This window comes from Silurus meridionalis, chromosome 22, assembly GCF_014805685.1.
Source record: "Silurus meridionalis isolate SWU-2019-XX chromosome 22, ASM1480568v1, whole genome shotgun sequence".
NCBI lineage: Eukaryota > Metazoa > Chordata > Actinopteri > Siluriformes > Siluridae > Silurus > Silurus meridionalis.
In genome coordinates this window covers 15240331-15258937 of record NC_060905.1, presented here as the reverse complement: position 1 = coordinate 15258937, position 18607 = coordinate 15240331, and the positions used below count along the sequence as shown (strand labels likewise).

The window sequence follows — 18607 nt, the reverse complement described above, 5'->3', positions numbered from 1 at the left end:
ATCTTGTGTAAAAGTAAGCATTTTATTTCCTGAATTAGCGTTTAAACAAAACCTCAGCTACAAGCTGATGGATTCGCTTAAAATTGCAGCTATTTATCCAATTGTAAATGTGTGGATTTGATTTTTTAAGAATTTGTTTAGACTTTGTGTATATTTTGTTTGTACCGCTGTAAAAAAAAAAAAAAAGAAATTTCATACCATGTGGATGTAAGTATCTGTTTTGTCCTGAACTGTGAACATGATGCATTTTCTTTTCGATATGCTGTTTTTTGTTAAGTCATTGTCGTTAAACAGGTTTTGTAATGTACTGTTTTTGATCACGGCATATCCGCTGGAATGCATCAAGTACCGTATTGAAAAAAATAACACTTGCTCATAGATCGACAGATTTGAATAATTTACATTGCCGTGTTTATTCATTTGTTTATCAAAACATCTTTGTTATAGCTAGCGAAGGACAAAAATTCAATTCAAGTCGTCAAGCTACAAAGTGGAACGGTCCCTTTAAGAAGATGGTGTCGGATATTTAAATAGTTCAGTTATAATGGTCATGAGAGTGTAGCCTTCAGTAACTCTGGTTACTGTTTGGACTTCATGTTCGCTGGTGTTGAACTGTGGCACATGCAGATTTGGCAAAACACGAACCGCACAGGAAGTTACGTGTGATGAGAGATGTCGTCACAAATTCAGTGCTTCAGCTACTTTCCTTTCTTCAGGAATACCATTTACCTGCAAGAGAAAATGCACCATTTATTATTAAAACGGTGATAAAGGCAGGACACTAGCACCACTCCAACACTTATTCTTAGTACTTGCCTCGAGCCTTCGAAATGTGGACAAACTGTAATTATCTCCTTTGGGTGCAGTAAATAAATGAACAGAATGTTAGACATGGGGATCATTATAGAGACCATTAGTGTATACACTTAGTGGAACCTGAGCAGCGCTCAAATACAAACTGATGACGAATAGATATAAGAACCAAAACTTTTACTAAGATTTGAGACCTTCAATGTGTCTTCATATTCCTGGAACTCTACAGAATTGATGAATACTGAAAACTCCCCTCAGTTGTTTTAATGGTGTTGGTGCACAGTGTAATCATACATGTTTACAAAATCTCAAATTTTCCATTAGGTTAAAAGCCTTATTACATGATTTATACAGAAACGCTTTGTTTCCCCATGGGTATAGAGTCATCTTGAAAGTGTCCACACACTTTGGAATAGACGTGTTTCATAGGAGAACAAATCAGTCAGAAGATTTATGGGTTTATTGCAGTCACTCGAGGTATTTAAGTGGACCAGAGCCATATGCCTATACAGCCATTAATCAATACAATCCTTCAGAATGAGTGCTTGAGGCCCTGTCTTGACATGTTAGAACACAAAAAACATGCACTACTATAGTCTATGTACAGAAATCCTACATGTAAGTTTTGGTAACAATCACAGAATTCAGTGTAAATGTACACGTTACTCCTTATGGCCTTCCTGAAATTCATAAGCAATGAATATGTGATTAAATATGTATTTATAAAATAATGTACCCCAGGTAATACTACACATATTAGAGGTAGACCGATTTTACCGATAGCTAGGTTGGATCATATTTGCCGATAACCGATTAATCAACCGATAGTTTTTAAACTATCGAGTGGAAAATAGTAAAATAGTCCTGAACTTTATTACAAACATAAAAAAATATAAAATGAACCATGAAAATGTGCAAAATCAAATAAATATATATATATTTTAATCAATAAATAAAATTATATAATTAATCAATTATAAATAATAAATATAGCAAACTACGTGCACCGCCCAGTCTGTGTTAAACCAAACAGCATGTAGAGTCAGTGATTCGCCTCTAGAGGCCGCTCTCCTAATGACAGGACAAAAAAGCGGGAAAAAATATTGCTATGGATTTTTGTCGAAATCTCACAGTTCCAACAATTAACTATCAGTGTCGATTAAATCGTTTGACCTCTAGCATTTTCTTAAATATAATTTTATTTTCTGTGGAAAAATGCTTCTATATATATTTCATGTTTAAACAGTTTGCCAATAATTCTGGAGGTGTGTGTGTGTGTGTGTGTGTGTGTGTGTGTGTATGTGTGTGTGTGTGTCGGTTTTGCATGTGTAAATATCTACAATACTCTGAAGGTAATTTACTGTATACTTACCCAAAGGCTGCTGCTGTGGAATCTGCATCTGATTTTGAAGATTTCTGTAAACACAATATTATAAGAACAGTAAATAAATATTGAGCACCATAACAAGTCATTCCTTATACTGAACATTAGGTTTTGAACCCATTAATTTTCATATATATTTCTGTTAATTTCCATAAAATGTTTCCTGTCTTTAAAATTCTTGTAATTCTGCAACCCTAGGTATAATTATGTACATCAGGCAGCAACACAAGCATCATTGATAATGATTGTTCTATATCTTACTTGGATACATTTGATTTACACACTGAAATGTGCAAGAATGTGACTTAATACACACTGCTTATCTCCTGCTCGGGAAAAGAATCAGAATAGTCCAAAAGTCGAGAAAGAAAAGCACCATTTGACACTCACGTCTGGGTCTGCATGAGTGGCATGCTGGTGGTCTCGTAGTTTTCTGGGTGGATCGGTGGCACCACTTCTCCACTCACTGGGTTGAACACAGGCAGCGTAGACAGAGGCCAGGAGATTTCCCTGTTCTTCGACATACTGCGCAGCTCCTTTGTTGACTTTTGTATGGAGCTGTGATGCACCAGCTGGATGCTGGGAAGATTAAGGAGCAAAGCATATCTAAGCCACTGGGACAATATATATGAAACATACAGTATATTAAAACCAGAAGGAAAAAGAAAATGCTGAATCATTTGTTATACCTTACAACCTACAAAGCAAGCTTCTTACACTTTGAGGAATGAGTATGTCTCCAAGGTCAGCAGACATTATTACTTCTCTATTATCTCTTTTAATCCAAGCTACGTAATATAGTGTTTAATAGCAGGTCACTAGATTTGAACCTGACTCTAAGCAGCCAGATGACAGCATGGTGTCTTCATGAATGATGAATGGCAATGTCATGAAGGGGGACAGAGGAGCATAAAATGTAAGGAGACGAAAACAATCGAACGAAAGCGAACACCTGGCTGAAAGACAACAGGGATCGAAAAAGAGAGCGAGAGAGAAGGAGAGAAAAAAAAAAAAGAGCAAAGAAAAATACAGGAGAAGAAACACTTACTCTGGTGTTTGCATGTTTCTTTTTCGCCTAGAAACAAAACAAAATGTCTGAATTAAATACTAATATTAATAGCTTAAAGACAACTACACAAAGCGAATGGGGAGCAGGTTCGCATGGAGGTCTCTTCAGGCTGCAGTACCTCTGGTGATTAGGGGATGCTGGAAGCCACTCAGAACACTGTCCCGCCCATGTGATATGGAATGACAGATGATGTATTCACCAAGATAATGATATGTATAGATGGGATGATTGTTCTTGTATAAATAACTCAACCAAAATGAACAGACCATAAAACTGGATGTTGGATGAAAATGATTGGTGAGATTAAGAATGAGAAGAAAGCTGCTTTCTGTTGTCCTAATATGCCTAAATCAATTGTAGACTGAATTTAAACACATTTTCCCTAATTTTATATACGCCCTGTAAATGCACTGCACCAGCAGTAATTGCGATTATCAGAACCACTGTAGAGCGACTTTTGTAAACCTGAACGTTTGTGTGAGTGTGTGTGAATGACCTGACGCTGAAAGGTTAGCACAGTGCACTTACACTCCTTCTCTGCGACAACACATCGAATAGCCCAGGATGACAAAGAGGACCAGAGCAACAGCAGAGGGCACAGCCAGTGTGATCAGGAAGTCAGCGAAATAGTCTCGACTTCTCAGTGACTCCGAGGGCGGATTGTATTCCCCAATATCTGGCAGCACTCCCGTGCCCGGCTCTGGACGGCTGTTGTGCACAGGGATTATTTTTGTTATGTCCACCTAAAGGCACACAGGATGAGCAAAAGACTGGATTATTAAAAGTTGTAGCTTCTAGTATTATTGCATATTACAGTTTTGAGAATTAAGAACTAAATACATTTTCTTTAAGCTATTCCAATCAAATATCATGTCTGATCCCAGCTTCTGAGCAAGCTGGTATATGCAAAGAAAGAATTTCACTGTGCTGTAATGTATATGTGACAAATAAAGGCTATTCTAATTATATATATATATATATATATATATATATATATATATATATATATATATATATATATATATTTGATGTCATTCTATTGTTCTTTGTATTGTTCAGCATTTTCATTAATACTTTAAAAGTATGCGTCAAACAGTCTTTTTTTTACTACAATAAAAACCCAAGAACATCCAGATAATAATAGTGTAAACAGAGTCTATTATCTTATAAACGTCTAAATTTTGACAAGAGAAGATGAAGGTGCTAAAAGACCGGAGGCTCACCAACGAGATTTTGCACCAGTCGATGTGGAATTGAGCGCGGAATTTCTTGTCGCAACTGATGACTGGCTCCATCTCCTGACTGCAGCGCAGCTGATTCTGAGGACTCTCCACCTCACGCAAGCATGACGAGAACGGCACGTCCGCTCCCACCATCACGTACACACTGCACATATATAAAGTGAAAATATTTTCTTATCTCTGAGTCATATCTCTATGATTGTAGCCAGTTTATTTCCCTAGGTGGCTATCGATCTAAAGTTGTTTCAGTTAAGTTTGGTGTCCCACAAAGATCGATTTTGGGTCCACTGTTTTTTAGTATGTACCTGTATGTATGTTTAGTATGTATCTTTTCCCTTGGTGAGCTTTTGAGATCTCTTGGTCTTAAATTTCACTTTTATGCAGATGACACCCAGATACACATTCAAACAAAACCTGGCAATAATGCGGCCATTGGCTTTCTTGAACACTGCATTTCTAAAATGAAAATGAAATTTTCTGTCTAAATAGTGATAAAACAGAGCTAATGCTTATCGGTTCACACCATTAGGACAATTTTAAAAGAGAAGAACCCCATACTATCCTGTATGATTTTGGTATTTAAATGGCCTCTTTGCACAATAATTTGTTAGGATGCCCGCTATGATGAATGTCCCCTTCGTGCCATGAGCATATGTGTGTGTGAGTGTATGTGTGTCCAGAACTTCTGACTCAGGACATCTGGTAGATACAAAAATGCAAGAATGGCACAGAGAACTTGAAAAAGAGGAGGGAGGAAGACACGGAAAACAGCTCGTTACCCATTTTTTTTAACGGTGAGCTTGGACAATATGACATCCAGACAGGGTTTTTATTTGTGTGTGTGTGTGTGTGTGTGTGTGTGTGTGTGTGTGTGTGTGTGTGTGTGTGTGAGAGCCCATACAATGGTGTCAATTGCTTTATTATATACAGTATGCATAATTTCAGTTCATTTAATAAACAATTACAATTTAGTTCTTTATTGTCTCTTACTGAATATGCAGTCATTATTATGCTTATGAATAATGATTGTTGTTGTACATGTAGCAAAAAGATGTATATGTCTGTATTTTGTCAGTGATTTCTATGACGTTGTACTATTTCTTCCTTCCCTCCTATAATTTCCAATCTGCTTATGCGGCTTTAATAACGGACATAAAGGAAGCTCACCCCTCTTTCAGGTTGTTAATAGGCAGGGGCACACGTCCACCGCGGTCCAGCGCTGAAGTGATATTAATGGCATTGAGCCTCTCAGGTTGCCACACATTCTTTACAGCACCCAGAAAGTCTCCCAGGACCTCGCTGGCTAACATCTCCTCTACGTTCATGTTTTTAATGTAAAACTCAGCCTGAAAGGGCAGGGGAAATTCTGGCAGAAAGAAGGAGAGAGCAGATGATTTGAAGTCGTAATGGTTTTAGGGTCAGCCCGTGGAGCAGTGGTGATCTACGAGTACATTAGTGTAGACAGTGGGCAGATGGCTGATGACATCAAAGTCATGTGGCAGCTGGTCATAAACAGCTGCTCGGTCTTGAGCCACTATAAACTATAAAACAAAGCTTTAAATCATGTTGATCCTGAGGGAAATCAATTGTAAGACATCTCAGGCTTTTCTACTGTTCGCAGAAAAGTTATAGATTTGGGCAATTGATAAGATACAGAAATTGAAATGGGAGAAAAAGATCAAGATCAAGAATTAAAATTAATCTATTGATCCACAGTAAAGAAACTGTACAGAAATACATTATAGAAAAGAATTTGTATCATATTAAATATGCAATATATAAACAAAGGTTTGTGGACACCTGACCATAAGATTCATCTGTGCTTTCTGAACATCCCATTCCACATTTAGTCCCCATTTGCTGTTAAAATAAGCTCCACTCTTTTGGAAAGATGTTCCACTAAATTTTGTAGTGTGCTTGTGGAGATTTGTGCTCATTCATTCACAAGGGTGTTAGTAAGGTCAGATAATGATGTAAATGAGGTGAGAAGACCTTGGGTGCTGTCAGCCTTCCAATTCATCCCTTTATATAAGGTTACTTACGATCTTTCACTCAAACCCGTGATAGCCATAATGTACGCTCATGATGGAGCTCACTTTGTGCACAGAAGCATTGTCATGCTGGAACAGGTTTGGGTCCTCTAATTTAAGTGAAAGGAAATATTATACTACCGCTTTTAAAGACATCCAATACAATTGTGTGCCTTCAACTTTGTGTTAATAGTTTGGGGAAAAAGCACATGTAGCTGGAAAAACCAGGTGTCACAAAACTTAATATATACAGTATGTAAAATCATTTTTTAGCATCCCACCTTCTGTACCCATGATGTTAATGACCAAATTGTGCCTTGCCGTTTCGAAAGTGCGTCGATTATAAGCAGTGATCTGTAACATAATGGAGCCAAGTCAACTTTAATACAAAAAAGGATTCCATAGATGCAAAAAAAAAGAATGAATCGTTGTCGTATATTTTACTGATCTAATTATATCATGACTAAGAAGAAACACAATGACCTGGATATTTATAATTAAATATTATTTCTAAGAATCCAGCTATAAAAGGTCTACTGTGCCCCTGTTTTCACCTCGATGATGGTTGGTTTGCCTGCATGCTCCGCAGTGGGTGAGCCGTAAAGGACTCCGTCACTGTGTGGCGTTCGCTGGATGTAGCGCAGCCACCCGGGCCTGTCTGGGTAACCCTTCAGATTGGTATTAAAGATGATTGGGTCATTACTGATATCCCCTGTGAATCAGTTTTTTGGAAAAAGAGAAATAATTAAGCTGCGATCATTAGTCCAAAAGTTTATTAATATCAAAATAATAATTACTAAGGTTAACATAGTATATTATAATAATATTATTTTTAGCTTTCTACTCTTTTTAAGATTTAGGTCAATAAGACAAACTAAATCCAATTTAAAAAAGCAAGTGGAAGAAAAAAGAATCTATAAATGATGCTCCACCTAGTTTTGGATATGGTGGAAATTCCCCTTTAAAGTATTCCCTTTCCAGGACATGAACGAACAGAACTCCAGCTGAAGGGTAGACGTTCCGGTCCGCATGTGAGCGAGAGATGATGGTGACCACTGAAGCAGAGTGAAAGAAGGAAGACAAAATATTCAGATCAAATAACAGATATGTTACATATGTGGGTGCTGCCTTGCCTCAAACAATCTCCAATGTACATTACAAAGTGGGCTACTGTACTTGACCTCAACATTTTTATGCAATTCACAGATGGAATGAACTGCAATGGCTTTTTTCAGACACATAACATTAGTTATTGTGTGTTACATGTTTAAAAAGATGCTAATATAAATTTTATATAATAAAAAAGCCTTTCAAATGCTTTTAATGCTGCTTTGCACTTCCTTAATGTGTCAAAAGTGCATAATATGCATTTTCTATTTTCACGTCCTGTTATTTCATGAGCATTAAAATAATTAGATTTAGTATCTGCAGAAATTTTAGAAGCTTAAAAGGATCCAATGGAAAAAAAAAGCAGTGCAGATGTTTCAGCGTATATTTTCCATTCATAATCAGGTGCAAGAGAAGCCAAAGGTGTTCATCCTATAGAGTTAAATCAGCGCAAGGTTAATATTAATAAAAAGCAACACACTAACCGATACTCACATCAACATTCTGTAGAAACAACTGTCAAAATTCCATAGAAATAACTTACACCCACATCTCAGGATGGCAGTCAGTGCTGTTGTAAATGTGTGCGTGTGTGTGTGTGTGTGTATATAAACGAGAAGATTGAGGCAAAATAGGATCCTGTCTTTTTTTTTTTTTCTTTCAGATGAAACTACAGAAACTCCAGTAATCTGCAAATGCCTGTCAGGTATTATATTGCTTGTGCATGGATGTTTATGTAATGAACTACAACTTTGTGTTACCCTTTATTGCCTGATAAAGGGCTAACACACATGATTACATAACACACACACACACACACACACACACACGCACGCACGCACGCACGCACGCACGCATGTCATCTTTTCTGGGTTGAAAGTCAATAGGAACGTTGTAGGATATACTCTGCCACTAGAGGGTGCTAAACACACGTTTCCTCTACAGCTTGATTTTATCACTCACACTGACTGAGTCAAGTTACATTAAATTAAGACTAGACAGTAAATGTGACATTTTATTCATGTGGGGTTGTGCTTCTCCTGAAAGTTTTTAGCAGCTTAAGATTCTTTTTTTTTTTTTTCATTTCATTGCTTTTGTACATTTCATTTTTTGCCAGAACATTCGAAGTCAAGTTACAGATCAATACCCACACTGTTTAATTTTTGAGTGCATAACTTTATATTGGCTATTATTGAAGTTTTTTAGGACTGGGTCTTACTATTGTACTTATATTTGTCCAACAGCTGCATTGTTTGTTAGTTTGTTTGTTTTAACCATGTATTTAAATGTCCATCCTATAAACAAAGAGCTATCTATAAGCGCTTCCACTACAGCAGTACCACAATCTGATGATCAGATAATTGTGCAAGCGCAAAGGGCCATATGAAGGTGATGAACACCTGCCAATACTAATGGATCAGCCATTCCTGGTTAATGCCAAACCCTCTGCCTCAGGCTAATGTGGGAAAGAAGCACAATCACACGATCACACACACACACACACACACACACACACACACACACACACACACACACACACACACACACATATATATATATATATATATATATATATATATATATAAACACTGTAAAAAAAAATGCAGCAGAAATGGCTAACTGTAGTTTATGATTTCTCGGCTCAACCTTGATCATCCATTACATGCCTGAGGAGCAGATACACACTGTATTATACACTGACTTAGTGAAGTGCCGAGTCAGCTTTGCCCAGCTTCTCTTCTTCTTTTCCGGTCAGGAGGAACTCATGCACTTTTTTTTTAAAACAGCAGATGCTTTATGGGAGTATGTTAAGCATGCCCTATCTGTTCAAAAATCTCTTATCAGGAAGTGAAAGTAGGCAACGGAGCTGCATCGGTCTGCCATTGTTACGCTGCTGCTAGGAGTCGTGAATGAATCTGACATCCAGGAGGTGAACAGAAGCCTGGAAATACTCAGGTACAACAGATTTTCATTGGCAATTGAAATTGACATTTAAGAGAGAATTATTTAATGTTCAAATCTAAAATTTATAAATCTGAAGAAATCACTAGTATATAAAAATCAGATATTGGATATTTAAAGTAATAAATTACACCTGGGGTCAGACTATGTGAATAAAAAGCGTTTGTTTATTTTAAAGCAGAGACTTAGAACATAGTGTTTAGTTAGTTACAGGTTTATTTGTGAAAAAGGAAAACTGAAAGCAGAACATTACTATCCACACTGGGTTATAAGTGGGTTTGCCAGGTCTGGTCTACATCTGATCTGCTTGACGGTGTATTATGATTCGTTTATGTGTGAAAGAGTTGGCAGTCTTGCACAGATTATTGGTCCTTATTTATTTAGTATGGAATGAAACTTAACAGGATATGCTGTTATGAAAATAATTAATGATATGCTGTGATGCAGCTTGAAAGTTTTACTGTTAATAATTCATTTAAGTTAATTATTTTTAAAAAAGCACATTATGAAGTGTATAGTATGTTCTTTAAAGTTTTTCCAATTACTTTTAATGTAAGAAAGCATATATTATCTTACAAAAAATGTTAATATACAGTATCTTCTCAAGGGACAATACTATAAAAATGAAACTTGAATATGATTTAGTCAATGTGTAGCTTATATAGCAGTACAGATTTATGGTCCTCAAAAAACTCAACATACAACCATTATTGTCTAAATAGCTGGCAACAAAAGTGAGTACACCCTCAGTGATAACAGCTGTATGTCATGTAACCATGCACAGCCACACGTCCTATTTATCATGTTCATGTTTTTGTCTGTTTGACAGGACCATACAAATATGTGTATCTTGTTTTAAAGAAGTTAACACTTGGTGCTTTGAGTCCAATTCTCTCATACTGACCACTGGATCTTCAACATGGCACCTCATGGCAAAGCCTCTCTGAGGATTTGTTGCTCTTCACAACGATGCTGAGGCTATGAGAAGATCATTTACACCCTAAAACCGAGTTACATTACAGTGTTCAAAGTCATATAGAGGTTTTCCAAGACGGGTTACAAGTTTGCAAGGGTCCATCAAAGACGTCGAGTCCTCGTGCTGTGCGTCAGGTGCAGAAGCTGACTTAAAAAACGCCACACACTGCAACAAAACGGTTTGCATGGCCGTCGTCCCAGAAGGAAGCTCTTCTGAAGCTGGCTCACAAGAAAGCCCACAAACAGTTTACTGAAAAACAACCTGTCCAAGAGCATAAATTACTGGAATTCCTGTGTCCTGTGGTCTGATGAGACTAAGATAAATTTGTTTGGCTCAGATGGTGTCCAGCATGTGTGGCGACATCCTGGTCAGGAGCACCAAGCAAATTGTGGTTTGCCTACAGTCAAGCATGGTGGTGGTAATATCACGGTCTGGGGCTGCATGAGAGCTGCAGGTACTGGTGAGCTGCGGTTCACTGAAAGCAACATGGATTCCAACATGTACTGTGACATTCTGAACCAGAACATGATGCCCTCCCTTCAGAAACTTGGCCGAACAACAGTTTTCCAACATGACAGACCTGAACCCTATTGAGCACCTCAAATCAAGTCATCAATGTAAACTGTGGTGCATCCTCAAGTGGAAAGTGGAGAAGGATTATGTGTCTTACATCCAGCAGCTCTGTGATGTCATTATGGAGGAGTGAAAGAGGATCCCAGCAACAGCCAGGTGAATTCTATGCCCAGGAGGATTAAGACTGTGCTGGATAACAATGGTGCTCACACAAAATATTAACACTTTGGACACACCTTTGATGGGTGTACTCACTTTTGTTGTCAGTTATTTAGACAATAATTGCTGTATGTTGAGCTATTTTTAGAAAACAGTAAATATGTCAAGTTTCATTTCTATAGCATTGTTACTTGAGAACATATAATAAAATGGTTGCTGAAATGTGAGGGGAGTACTTACTTTTGTGAGATACTGTATTTTATGCACTGGAGACAAAAATTTTGAATAAAAACATCTCATTACAGAAAGCTTCTATATTACAAAGAGGACGTTTTTAATTGTTTTTGAATCTCAATCCAACATACAAGACCCTGTGCAATTAATAACTCTAGAAATAATGACATATTAACGAGAGTATTATTATAAACCTGTCATTTAAAACAGAAGTATAACCAAAACCACCGGGCCGTGGATCATTGATACTGGCTGCACAGAAAGAATAAAAACTTTTAAATAGTTATTTTTCATTTTAATTTTTTGTACTTTCATGGTCTGCATTTATTTTTTTAAATGATCACTTCCATTTATGCCAATTTCCAGCACTTGCACTTTTATTATACAGTATATGCAATAACTAAATGAATAATTAAATGATAATGTGTATACTTCTAATATGATATGCACGTTATTGTATTTAATTATTCACGTGACCCCAAAAGTCAGGGGAAAAACTATTGTTATAAAACTGGTCCGTAGTGCAATAAAGGTTGGGGGCCACTGATTTAAAATGCAGCTGTCAGAACTGCTGGCATTCAGTTTACACAATTTACTCAACCACAGCGTGACTTTTTTCGATTTGACAAATCATCAGTACTGTGGTATATAATTTTCTTGTTATTAATTATTCACATTTACCTTACAGGCCATGAATTCAGATTATTTACATTAAATACCAAAAACATTGCAATAACAAAACAGCAGATGTTCTTAAGGGTATTCTCTCGTACACTACACATTCTGACACCAATCTCAAATTCTGCTCCGTATCTTACTGTTTTTTGACCTACAATAACAAATTTTAACATTCGGATAAAAATTGTGGTATGAAGTACATTCAGCTACCAAATAAAATAAAAAAATTTAACGAATATGTTTCTGTACGAGCATTAAACCATTTTGGGACATTAACTATAAAAACTATATAGTAACATTTATTACGATATAATGTGTAATAATAGTTATAATGTTGGGTGTGTTTAGACCATGCAACTATAAATGCAAATTTTGGCACTAGTGGAAAATTATTTTGCATGCAGACCTGGCAACCCTGGTTAGAAGGCTAAAGCAGCGGTGCATATCACACAGCTGGGGTTATAGAGCACAAAACACACACACACACACACACACACACACTCACCGCCTGTACGAGATACAGCCTTCTGTGTAGAGTCGACTAAAGCCTGGATTTGTTTATGGCCTTCACAAGCTACTGTATAGCAGAATGCACAGTTAAAACGAGAGAACACACACACACACACACACACACACAAGCATGCATGCAGCATCATGCACCAACAAGAAGGTGAACAAATGCATCAAATACAATTAGCTTGTTTTATTCTCATCCTTTAAATAAAGCCTATCTGGCATCCTGCACACTCTCAGCCCCTCGCAAAGCTGTGATTCGGTCAGCTAGCTCCCGTTAGCTCTCCAGCCTTCACCGTTATAAAACAGAAATCAATCTCAGCTGTTGTTGTTGTTGTTGTTTTGTTTTTTTGTCTTTACACCGGAGCCCATTTCAGTCCCTACATACCTACTAATATCCATACGAAGGCGCTCAGAGAGTCCATGGCGGAGTGGTTTTCCAGGCTGTTTTCGGCTTACAGCTGCGAGTTTTTCGAGGATGTTAGCAGGGACCGAGCAGCCATCAGCATTTTCCTCCCGTTAGCTGTAAGTCGTCCCTCCTTCCTTCCCTCCCACCGCACCAAACCCTGGCGCATTGTGGGAGCACGCAAACATCTGGCGCAGCTGCTGGAAAAGACACGCCGCTGCTTTCAGACCGCAAACCGGCCGAGAGGGAAACGCCTAGGAGCCCCCCAACTATGATTTATACATCACTTATACATCACCTTATACATTACTTACACACCATTCATCCTTCACTTATACACCCTTTATACAGCACTTATACAATATATTTCATTAATACACTACGTGTACACCACTGATACATCACTCACACTCTACATATACATCACTTATTCATTACTTACACACCTTTTATACATCACCTATACACCACTTGTACATTATACATCACTCACACTCCACATATACATCACTTATTCATTACTTACACACCTTTTATACATCACCTATACCCTATACTTCACTTATAGCTTATACACCACTTATACATTATACATCACTCACACTCCACATATACATCACTTATTCATTACTTACACACCTTTTATACATCACCTATACACCACTTGTACATTATACATAACTTAAACTTCAAATATACACCACTTATACATTATACATCTCTTATACATTATTTATCATTCATATACCACTTATACATCATACATCATATATACATTATACATCACTTATATATCATTTATCATTCTTATATCACATACATTATACATCTCTTATACATAATTTATCATTCATATACCACTTATACATTATACATCTCTTACATTCCACATATACACCTCTAATACATTATACATCTCTTATACATTATTTATCATTCATATATCACACATTATACATCTCTTATACATTATATATCATTCATATATCACTTATACATTATGTATCCCTTATAGATTATTTATCATTTATTCACCACTTATACATTATACATCACTTATACACCACTTGGACATTATACATCACTTATACATCACTTCTACTCCACATGTAAACTACTTTTCCATTATAGATTATTTAAACATTTTTTAAAACACATCCTTTATACACTTATACATTACACTTCATTTATACCTAATGTCATGTCAAGTTTATTTCTATAGCGCATTTCACAACAGACATTGTCTTAAAGCAGCTTTACAGAATTTACAGGAACCCATCCTCATTTGGGTGATATCAAGATTATGTTTATAAATCTTTAAAACAACACAAAACACCAGAGAGTGAAAACTAACATGAGCACCAGAATATAAGATTATGAGTCAGGAAGGCTGAATGTGAGAATGTTCTACCACATTTACTTTGCTATTCTAGGAACTACTAGAAGTCCAGAGTTTTGAGATCTCAAGGAGCATGACTGATTGTAGCGTGTTAGAAGACTGGATAGATACACGGAAGCCAAACCATTTAGTATTTTATAAGTAAGTAGCAATAGTTTGTAGTCTATTAGAAACTTAACAGGTAGCCAGTGTAGGGACGATAAGATTGGGGTTATATGGTCATATTTTCTTGACCATGTGAGAACTCTGACTGCTGCACTCTGGACTAACTGTAGCTTGTTTATTAATGAAGCAGGACATCCACCTTGTAATACATTACTTTACTTATACTTCACTTATACACCACTTATACATTATGCTTCAGGTATACCTTATACAAATATAAGGTCAATTATACTCCATATCTACATAACTTTCACTTTCTTACACTTACCTGTATATACTATCACTTATGTCTTATATATCATTTATACCCAAATTATCCTTCAATTATACAGTTTGTATAAACCACTTATCCTTCACTTATATGCCATTTATACACGTATATTCCACTCATACTTCAATTACACTGTGTGCATCACTTTCGCATTACATATACATCCATTATACCTTATATATATATATATATATATATATATATATATATATATATATATATATATATATACACCACTTATACGTCACATATTAAACCGATCATATCTTCTTCTTTCTGCTGCTCCTGTTAAGGGATGCCATAGTGGATCACCCGTCACCAACTACCTCCATGTCTTCTCTCATCACATCCATAAACCTCCTCCATGGTCTTCCTCTTTTCCTCCTTTCTGATGGTTCCATCCTAAGCATTCTCCTACCGATATACTCCAGGTTCCTGCTCTCCACATATCAATCCATCTCAATCGTGCCTCTCTCACTTTGTCTCCAAAACGTCCTACATTCGTGGTTTGTCTAATAAACTCATTTTTAATGGCACATGTTTTACGCTGGATGCCCTTCCTAATGCAACCCTCCTCATTTATCCAGGCTTAGGGCCGGCACTAAGAGTGCACTGGCTTGTGCAACCCTAATGGCTGGGTTATTAACCCGGTCATATAAATGACAATAAATGTGTTATTGTAATGAAATGTATAATATTTCTACACTTTAGTTGTACTCCAGTACATTATGCAACTCAGTCATAGTACTGTATAATCAAAATACTACTACAACATAAAGAACTACGAATAACAATAGCAACAATAATCATAATAACATTAAATAAAGAAAGATGCAGAAAAAGAAGAATTCATTTGAAAGTCACAGTGAGTGGAAGGTCTGCTCAATTCTGCGATAAATCTAAGGTCCATATCCCATCATAGTCTTTTAAATCAAATGCGGACAATAAGAATAGGTCTTTCAGAATATATTTAACCCCCTGCATTGAGACTGGGCAGACACATGGTCAGGCAAATTTCTCTTTGCACAATTTCCTGCACAGCTAGAAAATACATACATCTATATGATGCAAGCCTGCATTAAACTTACAAACATTAAGCTATTTGTAATTATTAGATCTTACAGCTACATTGCATACTTGTTTAAATGTCTTCGTTAGGGTCCGATTTATTGTTAGCACCATTTTCTGATGATTGATAAACTCCCTAATCAGATATGGTATTTTATCCAACCATCAGTGTTAATTTGGGCTTTTTTTCGTTTCACTACACACAATTAAGTCAAGCTATTTAAAATTTTAAATGAGCTCTTTCCTTGTCTGACTCATTTACTGAGTCATAAGCCCCCTAAACTCCCATAGAACCTGAGTAAAATTGTACATTTCATGAAGTTATAGATAGATAGATAGATAGATAGATAGATAGATAGATAGATAGATAGATAGATAGATAGATAGATAGATAGATAGATAGATAGATAGATACAACTTTATTGTCATTGCATTGTACAGGTACACAGCAACGAAATGCAGTTTGGCATCTACCAGAAGTGCAAAATGTAGCAGTTGTGCAAAAAGTGCAGATAAATATCTAGCATATTTACAGTGCAGATAACTATCTGGCATATTTACAGCAGTGGTATATATATGAAGTATATACAGTGAATAAATATAAAGGCTATGAAGGTTACAGATCACAGGATTATGGCAGTAAGGAGTAGCAAGCTGAATAAACAGTCTACTATATATAAAAAATATATATATATAAATATATACACATACATTATGTACACAGATTAATGTGAAATGTTGGGCAGAATGTACAGTGATGATAAGTATACATACAGATATAAAAAGTGCAGATGTACTGAGGAGTGAAAAAGATATAATATGAAGTATGTACATGTATTGTACAGAGGTACAGTAAATACAACCTTTTTCTCCTATCAATTTTATAGTAGTTAATAAATACTGCTAATATGTTTTTAGAACACATAAGTGCGTGTGAAGTGTAATTTTGCCACTTATATTTGGTATAGATAAAATGGATAAAACTTTGAAATAAGTCTGTAACATAACGAAATGTGGAAAAAGTAAAGCGCTGTGAATACTTCCTAGATGCACTGCATGAATTTTTGAAACATAAAATTGCATACTATACAGAAAAAAAAGAGGACAACTGACATATAGAGACAGACACAAAAATTATTTTTAGGTTGCTAGGCAACATCCTTCTGTGTCAGTGGGAGTAGGACAGAAATATGTAATACTGTACATTTATGTTCCATGTATCAGAGCCATGTCCATTAGATATCATTTTATTTGCAAACACATATATGCATTTGAACAGCGCAGTTCTGATCAACAGATCTCCAGCCCTTTCAGGCAAACCTGTTGGAACTCAAATTGCTGTAATCAGAACAGCTTAAGTTGTTCTTGGTAGAGCCTCGTTAGGGAATTCACACAGTGTTTTCCTTGTTTTCTTATTTTCTTCAGATGTCTACTGAAAACATTCTGTTACAGCTCCTATTTATTATTCACTCCAATTCTGTCACATGGTAGTCAGCCTCACAGGCTTCAGGCAGCTTTTCAGTTCCAGCAGTTCACTGTATTCAGATATTTCACCTATAGACCTTACATGATCAAATGGTCTGACCATACTAGACAAAGTACCTTTCAGATTGAAAGAGTGCCTGATAAAATATGTACATCCTTTTTTATTAGCTGTAACAAATACATTAATATCACAAAGTGTGAGGGGTGTATTAGTATTTATAGTGTGTTTGCAGTAATAAAAGCTGCAGTAGGTATTATGCCATTTTTCCTCTTCTTGGTCAGGGTGGTGGATCTGGAGTCTATTCCAGAAATCCTGAGTGCGAGGTGGAAATGCAACCTGAGTCTAGAACATTACAGGGCACAGCATACATGCTGCAAATCTAGGGGCAATGTATTGTAGCTAATCTACTTATGGGTATATAATATTGTTTGGAAATTGTAAGAAAAATGGATAACTTGGAAGAAAACCCATGTGGGAAGGCAACAATTTGTAAACCCTTTTCACAGACCTGATCTTTGGATCAAACCAGTTACCTTGAAGCTGTGAGCTGGTAATTCTGTACTAGCTTGACTTATTATTAAATGGCCAAGCACCGAAGGTTCTTCTTCATCATCATCTTCTTCTTCTTCTTCTTCTTCTCGTAAAGCTATTTATGGCAGCCCATAGAACAATCTCGTGAAAATTGTGAAACTTCGGGAGCGGCTAAGGAACAATTTAACCAATTATGGGCCAGGTTATGCCATGCTCTGGTGCCCCCATCAGGTCCATTTTGGGGTTCATTTGGATTTGTGCTTATGGTTGAACATTTTGAACATTGAAATCTGAATTCCCAAGGAGAAAAGGAGTTATTGTAAAACCTCCTAAACATATTTTTAATTAAAAACAAAACCAAAACAAATGCATACATCATCTTCAGACTAACTTGAATAAACCAAATGATTTTTATAGCAATTAGTCAACAAATCTGACAAACAAAGCAGGAAAACAGGATGTGATGTTCTACAGCAGTGACAAAAAACTTGTCTTCAAAACATGTCCTGAAGCCACATGAGAGCTAGAAATCATGTTTTTGC

The 18607-nt window shown here is 36.4% G+C and overlaps 1 protein-coding gene across 4 annotated transcripts; it reads right to left on the bottom strand.

The window, feature by feature from the left end:
• Positions 1 to 3: 3 nt before the first annotated feature.
• On the bottom strand, positions 4 to 13376 carry sgce (sarcoglycan, epsilon). Of its 4 annotated transcripts, XM_046835306.1 has the most exons (13): positions 13128 to 13375; positions 12732 to 12803; positions 7470 to 7592; positions 7092 to 7249; positions 6819 to 6891; positions 5675 to 5873; positions 4490 to 4652; positions 3795 to 4009; positions 3246 to 3272; positions 2588 to 2776; positions 2186 to 2229; positions 817 to 854; positions 4 to 729 (listed from the first exon to the last, which is right to left on the bottom strand). In XM_046835306.1, exons 1-13 carry the CDS (start codon positions 13162 to 13164, stop codon positions 679 to 681), a joined length of 1389 nt encoding a protein of 462 aa, XP_046691262.1. In that variant the 5' UTR covers positions 13165 to 13375; the 3' UTR covers positions 4 to 678. The 4 variants fall into 4 exon arrangements, with proteins under 4 accessions (XP_046691262.1, XP_046691263.1, XP_046691264.1 ...); XM_046835307.1 differs by lacking the exon at positions 3246 to 3272 and having other exon boundaries at positions 13128 to 13376; XM_046835308.1 differs by lacking the exon at positions 817 to 854 and having other exon boundaries at positions 13128 to 13373.
• Positions 13377 to 18607: the final 5231 nt, after the last annotated feature.